General features: G+C 35.6%; 1 protein-coding gene across 4 annotated transcripts in view; it reads left to right on the top strand.

Annotated features, from left to right (window-relative positions):
• Nucleotides 1–10000, top strand: part of COL18A1 (collagen type XVIII alpha 1 chain) — a 1701455-nt gene that overhangs the window by 1497301 nt on the left and 194154 nt on the right. For all 4 annotated transcript variants that reach the window (XM_044075903.1, XM_044075900.1, XM_044075901.1 and 1 more), the window contains one exon: nt 100–168. In XM_044075903.1, coding sequence (XP_043931838.1) covers nt 100–168 — 69 coding nt within the window. The remainder of the gene's footprint in view (nt 1–99; nt 169–10000) is intronic.

Raw genomic sequence — 10000 nt, forward strand, 5'->3', positions numbered from 1 at the left:
GGAAGTGATCACTTCTAGTTCTCAGCTAAATATAACATGGTGTTTCAATGTTACAGTGTCATTTATTTCACATCTAATCGGTTTTGCCTTGTGTTTCAGGGTCGACCTGGTATAAATGGACAGAAAGGAGAGAAAGGTGAACCAGCTGGATTTTCTTCAGCCATTAGGGTAAGCAGACATTATGGAATTTCTGTAGAATTACTAATTATTTCAGTCCACACATCCCATTCCAGGTAACACACCAAGTTATTTCAAGTGCAGTCTGTCTCCCTTTGAGTTACCTTGGAGATGCCTTACTGATTTTTACACTGAATTATGGCCAGAGTTTATTGACATTTTTGATATATCTCTGTAATTATCAAGAGTGCAGATTTCCCAGTATGTGCAACACTGACAAACTCCCCTCTAGTGGAGAATGCCAGTAGTCCCACAGGAGCAAGTGAAAGGTCATTCCTCTCTGTTTAAATGTCTTCACATACATTTTCCTTTCAGAATAAACGTCCTAAGTTGTAAATTGATAGTACATCAGAGTATAAATGCATTAAAATTCAATTTTATATGTTATTTTATTTTATTTTGCTTTATTTTATTTACTTTATTTTACATTTGTTAACCAAGGCACAACACTGATGACATATGACCAATTTCTGTCTTGACCCAGGGAAGGTCTTATTGGAGTACAAGTGATTAACACATGAAAAGAAGATCAAGTACATTGAAATATACAACATGAAATTTCAATAGTACATACTAGAACAAAACATGGCAGATCATAGCATGAATAGCAAATAATTTTATTAGAAGACATTACAGCAAGAAATTCCAGTAAATACACAGAAAATGTACTGTGTCAAGGTTTCTCTGTCACCCAGTATGCCACCTGCTTTGATACTGGAGATCTCTGTAGTCCCTTGTGCATTATTTGCTATATTTGATTTATATTATAGAAATAATTATAAAAAGTCTTTACTGTCCTATCTTTCTTCCCTTTTGTATGTATAGTAACTTGACTAGTTAATTCCTTATTCCTTCTTCTTCTTTCAGCTTTTTCCCGGTCAGGGGTTGCCACAGCAGATCACCAGTCCACTCATGATTGGTAGTGGAGTTTTTACGGTGTCGAGTTGCCAGCCTGGCGCCCAACCTTCCATCGAAGGCACACACGCACTCACGCCTAGGACCAATTTAGAGTGTCCAATCCACCTACAGCATGTCTTTGGGATGTGGGAGGAAACCAGAGCACACTGAGAAAACACACACGACCAGAGGGAGGACGTGCAGACTCTGTACAGAAGGCACCCCAGCCGAGAATTGAACCAGAGAACCTTTTGCTGTGAGGTGACAATGCTAACCGCTGCACCACCGTGGCCGCCCTAGTTAATTCCTTATTCCTAATAGACTAAAATGAGTTAAACTCCTAATAGTCAAGTTTCACCATATTTCTCTCATGTTTCTGATCAAGCATTAAGTAAATGACACATTTTGTAAACTAATACAGCAATACCAAAGATTAGCAATGTTGGTTTTATATGCTAGTAATTTACTGTTTAGATTGTTTGTTTTTTTTAAAAAAGTGAACAAACAATGTTAAAGGAAATATTCCTTTAAATGTTATACAACCATGATGTGCTATGCTGATAAATACTTAGCTTTGTATTATTGTAATTCTTCTAAACACTGTGAGTTGTGCACTTAGTATCAAGCATATAATGCAAGCATGGCACATATATCCCTGGGAAAGTGTGTTTGATAGGTTTGAATGCAATTCGTAAACATAATTTTGTTTGGATTAACGCAAGACTGAGCTTCTGTACAGAGAAATTGTCACCACACAATAATGCCTTGTTTAGGGACATAATCTTTTCCATTTGTTCCGGTTGCCATTAAGGGCTGATTAACCTCATGTGAGAAGCTTGTCTCTCTGTTTTGAAAACTGACATTACTAGAGGAAACTGGGACCTGGAACTGATTAATGACTAAAAAGAGTGACAAACAGGTAAGACTGGTTTAAGGTGAATGAGAAATTGCAGGAGCAAACTTTGTGCAGTGCAAGTAGCGCTGACAGTAATGGGTGACCACATTGTAACTGAATAATAGATTTGTAGTGGGGTTAGAGTAACAGCATGGGATGTGGTTGCATAGTGATAGTGAATGATGACTTTTGGATGGCTTTGACTTATAATGTGGTGTTTGCTTGTCTGTTTTGATTTGTCAGACAGTCTGGGACTTGAACTGAATGAAGGAATGCTTGCTTGTTCGGTATACACGGAACTTGGTGCAATGATTCTTAGGTGATATTTGCATTAAGAACACTGAAGAGGGGGGGTGAAGTTTAATAGAGTGCTTTTAAGCTGGAAAGCAGTTGAGCAGGGAAATTGTAGCTCATGAGTGCTTAAAAGTGAAGATTTTCACAGTTTGTTAGACAGCTGGATAGCCAGTTAACAGCTCTCTATCCATAACTGCTGTTTCTGTTTAGTGTTGCTTTAGCAATAAGTAGAGTAAGCTGTGATTGGTTGTCAACTTACTCATGGAATTAAGGAAGTACGACCATTATATGTGTTTGGCAAATACATTTAGATATCCTTTTGAATAATTTATGTTCCACAATTAAGAGGACAAATGCTAAAACAGTTAGAAATTTGAATTATAATTTATTTCAGCACAACAGGATAATTAATTAAACAAGAAGCTCACTGCGAATCATATTCAGTATAGATCTATAATATTGAACTGTTGTGCTTCACACTACTTTGCTCATATCTGCATAAATATCTGATTTGAAAGTTTCTTCTGTAATCTAGCTATAATTGACTAATTTAAGTATATTAAGGTTAAAGCCTTATAGACATGTTTTAAGATGATTTAAACATCTTCTAGCTTTACTGAGCAAAATTATTGAAATTTTATGAGTGTCTGTTATATGATGTGAATAACATTAACAATATATGTCACTTGTTGCAAGCCTTTGCAAATACAGGTTTAGATAATTTTTTGTGTTATAAAAGGATGTGGTGAAAGATTGGTGTGAGAAATTAAACCAAATGTTATGTAAATATGAGTATAGATTCACATCTTGCTATTGTTAATTAGTTACTGTTTATACTTAATATGAAAATAAATGGGGATACTCAGAAGCTGAAAGAGTTTAATAGTTGACATAGCTCAGATACATATGTTATGTATGTATAGATGAAAAAGATACATACATTAAGTTATGAAGAAATATTAAGCCCCAATAGCTGAATGTTATAACATCATAATCATTGTATTTTAAAATAGTCTCCTTTAACACTTACAAAACTACATATGGAGCTCAGATGAAATGGGAAAGAAAGAGTGACAATCCACCAGACTTATCTATCTGTTGGACTAGGAATGTATTTCATTCCATGTTGGGTAGGGTTTAAAAGCCACACTAGTCTAACTTCAGTATGCATTTTAGATTTTAAGACTTTAGTTGGTTTTAGTAAGCCTGACTTAAAAGCCTATTCTTGTTGTTTACTTTAGAGGAAACATTGTTGACTGAGATAGATGATTGTCTACAAATTAATAATAAATCAATACTAGAGGAGGGGACGATGTGCTTCTTACATTATCAAACTCAAAAAAAGTGTTAGATGAGCTAGATTTATTGATAGAGAACTTTCACAAGATCGCAGGACTTTATTTTAATAACCAGAAATCAAAATGTATGTTACTGAATAAAAAAAAAAAAAGAAATACAAATTGATAAGAATCACATCATAGGGAGCAAGTCACAACTTTAAAATACCTGAGGAAAGAGCTGAGTGGAAATGTACAGAAGATACTGAATAGTAATTATAGAAGGGTTATTGATGCAATAAATACTCTGGTGAACAAGTGGAATAACTTATTTATAAATTCTGAAGATCGATTAAAATTGATAAAAATGGTACTCCTTCCTAAAATTTTGTATGTAGTACAAGCTACTTTGTTAATACCTGAGAAAAGGTATCTTAAGGAAATACCATCAATATTGTTAAGATTCTTGTAGTATCATAAAATAAACAAAATTGCACATACTTACCATATCAGACAATGGGATCAGGGAGGAATAAATTTCCCAGATACTGAATCCTACATAAGGGCTACTTTACTTAAAACTGTGATAGATTGGATAAACCCTAATTATACATCTAACTGGAAGTTGTTACACTCAATTATAATAATAAATGAAAACAAATTATTAAAAAATACTTTAACTATAGATAAGGATTATATAGTATGGTATTCATTGAGTGTAAATTTACAATATAATATAACTAAACCCACTAAGTTAAATTTAATCAACCATCTTTTTGAAACTTTTAGGAAATTTATTAATATGAATATGGATTTAAAGCTTTGGTTTACAATATTAACCCCCTTTCAGTATTACTAAGAACTTTCCAGATAGGATTCATAGAAATATATTTACCTCTTGGGAAAAAAATTTAATATGCTGGCAACATTTCATAAAAAAACAACAAATCTTAGATATGCAATATATGTTGTCAACTTATATGTAAATTCTCATGAATGGTTAATACTTCAGAATGTCTTGACATACTCCAATGATATATGTAGGATAATAAGTAACTCTTATTTCCCAGATCCACCCTAATTTATAACTAGATTGTTTGGAATTATATGTAATAATGAAAATATGGAAAATGAAACATATTTATATAATTTAATAAAAAAAATTATAAAACAACACCTAAATCAGCATATTGGCAGTATATTACTAAAGGATATTTGATACCTTTAACCTCAGAAAATAAATCAAACATACTACTTTCAATTAAATTAACTTCTTATTCTCAATACTGGAGAATATGTAACTGGAAATACCTACATAGAGCCTTCTTAACTCCAGATAAAATTTCAGAAATCAATTCTTCTAGTAAGACGTTATGTTGGAGATGTCAACAGACCAACAACACCGATTGGTCTCACATTTTCTATGACTGTATGAAAATTAAAGTTTTTTTGGAATTAAATTAATAATTTCTTACAAGCAATTTATACAGGCACATTTGTTATGATGACCAACGCTTTAATATTATTGAATATAAATGAAGGTTATTTTATAAATAAAATCCAAAAAAAATGCTCACGTGTTATTCCACTTCCCACAAAACGTACTGTTGCTAAGAAGAAAAAAGAAAATGTGTGGGAAGCAATGTGCAGAGTAGGTTTAAAATCCCAAGAAGTTCACTATAAAGTTCCAAATGCAATATGAATCAGGTTCAGATGTCTCCTCAATGTAAACTGCCTATGCAGGCAATTGCTGACACCCAAAACCAGCGGGTGTGTTCCTCTTCCTAGTAGTTCAGCCACAAACTCTTGTTAGTGCAACTCCACAAAACTATAGCTTGTCATGCACAATCAAGTAAATACAAGCGTTAAGCGGAGGTTATAAATATTTATTAAATAAAAAACGGCAAGCGCTTTCAACTTGTGGTCTTCTTCAGGCCAATAACAACTAAAGTGCTTGATGCAAACATTTAAATATACAAACATTAAAAAATGCAATGATGTCACATTCTCAATTAGTTGAAGTGCATGCATTATTTAAAAATTAAAGGGACAGGAAGTGCTGCCCTAATTTCAAGCATAGCTTGTTGCAAGCAACTTCTAAAATCATGAATAAAACATAAAAATATATATAGAGCATAAAAATATATGGCATGTATATATATATATATATATATATATATATATATATATATATATATATATGTCAGCCATACTGTATTGCTAAACAATCAATCTTATAAACATGCTTTATACATAAAAAAATGATATTTCTATTCTTTTAACAGAGCTAAAAAAATGTGCATCCACACATGTCATGTGTGGAATGCATGCATCCAAATATCCATGTCATGTACTAATAGAAGTGGAACAGAGAGATGGAACTGGGATGTTGCATGTGTGCATTTGTAAAAAAATATGTATAAGCGGATAAATCATAAAGTATATATGTGTATGTCTATATGTGTAAATAGTACACATATATAAAGACAGTTGACAATAAGACTATGTGATGTTATATCAATGCCCTAAATGAATACTATGCAAAAGGGGAAAGGGTGTGTATGTGTGTGTGTGTGTGTGTGGGGGGGGAGAAGTGACAAGATTAAAGGAAGTGTGGAAGGGGAATGAATGTGAGGGATGGGGGGGAAGAAGTTAAGACAAAAAGTGAATGAAACAAATAGAAATGTCAAGGTGTAAGTAGATAAGTATGAGATATATGGTGCTCAATGGCGTAGTGACCTAGATTTCAGCATGGGTTTGATGGATACCCTGTCATTGAGGCCAGGGTGACAATCAGCTCTAAGTCTGATAATCCATTTGGTCTCCTTTGCTTCAGTTAAATTCTGGATGTCACCTCTCCTCAATGTGGGTTCATTCACCTGTATCACTTGAAACTTAAATGTGTATTGTCGAAACATGTGATTAATACCTCTAAACAACACACATTTAAGTTTCAAGTGATACAGGTGATATTCTATTTACTATGAATATCAGTTAAAAATTTCCTACTACTGTGAATATGTGACAGACCCTTTCAATGTGGAACTTTGAGGGACATGAACTTTTTAAGACCCCAAATGAGGTACGTTCCTCATAATGAGGTATACTTGAAAAGTATGCATTCTCATGACTTTTGTGTACTTTCTCTATCTCTCTCTTTCTATCCAAATTGAAAATTTGATAACCTTCTGTATTTTCAACCATAATGTCACTTCTGCCTCTGCTGATTTCTCGCCAGCCTTTCTTTTTCTCTGTGTGTTGAACTGTAGGCAACAGCAATGTAGCAAAAGCAAGTAATTTACTTTTCAGTGTTTTTTTAACATCTTTATTAAATTATGACTTAAGACATAGACAAATACATCAACGGAAAAGAAAACAAAGCGTATTAACTTTTTTTTTTTACTTACATACATTATATCTCATATATATTTTCTTTCCTTGTAACCATCATTAGGTCAATATTACATAAATTGCTGAATTCCTGCCTTCCCCTTAAACCTTGATCTTCCTCCTGAATGTTATTCTGAATGTATTGTTTCCACAGTTTCTATTTATTTCTTTGCAATTTGCTCCTTCAGTTTTCTAAAAATCCCTCTTCCAGTTCTTTTATCTCTTTTATAATATTCTACAATACTCAGACACAGTTGGTTTAGACTTTAATTTCAATTTTCTAGCAATTGCTTTTTTGGCTTAGGTTCATACGTTCGTAGAGACTTCCCTTTTGGGTTATTTTAAACCCAGCTAATTTCCCTTTCAAAGGTGAGAATCATAGCCTGTACTCTGTGACTGTGAGGTAAATGTCTTAATCATTATATCAACCTCATCACCATGAAGCAAGTAGAATTAAACTTAAAAAGGCCTTAGTATGTCTAAGCAATTCAGAACCTGTGTCCCATTTCAAAGTAATCATTACCTTAATTACAGCCATTTGCTCACCCAATGGGATTGTAGAAGATTGCTACACTAATGGCTTAAGGGCCCTTACAAGCCTAGCCAATGTAACCCAATTTTTCCCAATATATGGTCCCTAGGGGCAAGAAGATGACATTTATTTGTGCCTGTGCCTTGAGAATCTTACAGATCGCCCCTGCCCAAAAGGGACATAGACAGTACCCCAGGTGTGAATTTGCGATTCCCTATCCATTGATACATTTTGTGTTTGAAGAGGGTCAGGGAAGGAATCTGCTTAATGTGAATAGGAAGCCTTTTCCAAAGGGGGGGGGGGGCAATCTCTGAGACACATGTCTGTCTGTCTAGCATATTTTGCTTGAGTCACTGACTAAATTTAGATCCTTAGATCAGATAACCCTCATGCTCTTTGACTCACGGAGGTGTAACAGCTCCATCAGGTTGGATTTGTGAGTGCCTTGTAGGTCAGGCATAGGTCACCCTTCATAGTCAGTAGGAGAGAGAGTAAAGGGAGAGGGCTTTTAATCTCTTCGCATAGGACATATTGTTTACACCCTGTATTTTCTTTGTGAGGAACAGCTGTGGTCACTGCAACTACTGTAAGTGCTTAGGCAGGTACAAGTACATGTCAAATGGCATATTGTACTCAATTATTGCTCTAATGAGGACTGAGTACAGTGATACTTTATTTTCTTGGATCTGGATGCTGTACATTTACTTATAGGATGTGCCACATAGAAGGATTTCCTCACCACTGTGGACACATGGTTGTCAAAGTTCAGGCTACTATCTAGCTGTCTGTCTAGATCTCTAACCTCTCAGTCTACTCTTAGGGGTTATGCTATTGCTGATGTAATATGCAGGGGTACTTGACTTCCCAAAGGGCATGATAATGCATTTTTTCACAGTTTAGGCCATGGTTCTGGCACCAACCATTTTTCTGATCTAGAGCCTCTTGAAGGATATCTACACTGTTGGAGATTCAGTGATTTCCCCCAGCTTGCAATTATCGACAAACTGTCATCAAGAGGCCTTCCACATTGGCCTTGACTTCAGAGAAGTATATTCCAAACAGGAGTGATCCCAGCACTGAGCCCTGTGGGACACCACTAGTAAATGGCCTGTTGCTGGATCTGGATTCACCCACGTTAACCACATATGTTCTGTCCATAAACCAACTGGCTATCCATCTGGTGATGTAGGGATGTATGTTCAGTTTTGTAAGTTTATTTATGATACCTGAGTGAGGAGTTGTGTCAAATACCTTGGCCAGGTCAAGGTAGGTGGTGTGAACTGTTTTACCCTCATCCATGGCCTTAGTGACTTTCTCATAGAAATCCACCAGATTCAGTAGACATGATCTGCCTTTGACAAATCCAGATTGGGTCAGATCCGGTGTTCGAGGTTTCCTATGTCATTATTTACCAGGTCCATGATTATTCTTTCCATGGCCTTACATGTAAGACTAATCAAACTTATGGGTCTGTAATTTCCCGGGTCAGTGGATGGTCCCCCTTTATGAAGAGGGATGGCTGTTGCTGTCCTCCACTTTATCGGGACAAAGCCAGTCTGGATACTGAGGTTAAACAAAGAACCCAATGGAGCTGATTAGTTTTGATTTAAGCTGTAAGAGGCAACCTGGTATATCATCAGGTCCCACTAATGCCATGTTTTTAGCTTTAGAGAGTGTAGTGGCAACCTGTTTTTGGTGATAATTGGCAATGGAGTGGTGGGTGTTACTTGGGGAGAACTAGGGGTGATAGGGAGGTGACATTTGAGCTGAGTTTGTTAGCCAGCATGTTTGTTATATCTTGTGGCTGAGTATAGGGGATGCCATCTACAACTAATTTGGCACATTGTTGAGTGCTGCCCTTAAGACTGCAGACTTAACTGAAAAATGCCGCATGGTTATCCTTAGCTTTGAAGACTATTTTACCTTAAAGGCTGCTTGTAGAGACTTGTCTAATTCACTGATTCACTTGTTTAGACTAATGTGGGACTTTTTGCTTTGTTGTGCGTATTCCCACTTATTGTTCGACATAATTTTCTTTCTGTTATTGTACAACCTATTAATACCAGTGGCCTACCAGGGTGGCTTGTTTTTGCGGTTTGACCTGGGTTTATTTCAGCCTTGTACTGACATTTTTATGCAGTTGTTTATATGGCCATACAGGGCTTTTGTGTATGCCTCTGCATAGGTTTTTCTGTTTTTTGGATTTGTGGGAGCTTAGAAACTAGCTATGCCATCCCTTAATAGGGGGAAATTTACCTTAGAGAACATCTTAAAGTTTTTGCAGTTAGGTGGAGGACTAGTTTTATCTTTATTTCAAGGGAGACCATCTTGAGATCTGATCTTATCAGTAAAGATATCACATGGGAGGTGCACTCTCCCATATTTATGAGTACCAGATCCTAGGATATTTGTTCCCCTAGCAGGTGTGCAGACTACCTGCTCTAGGGTATTTGAAGTCACAAAATCAAGAAATCTTTGTGCCTGCATGTTAGTGGTCATGTATGCCTCCCAGTTAATGGAGGGGTAGTTAAAATCACT

The sequence above is a fragment of the Protopterus annectens genome, chromosome 6.part1 (assembly GCF_019279795.1).
Source record: "Protopterus annectens isolate FY-2018-M chromosome 6.part1, PAN1.0, whole genome shotgun sequence".
Classification (NCBI taxonomy): Eukaryota; Metazoa; Chordata; order Ceratodontiformes; family Protopteridae; genus Protopterus; species Protopterus annectens.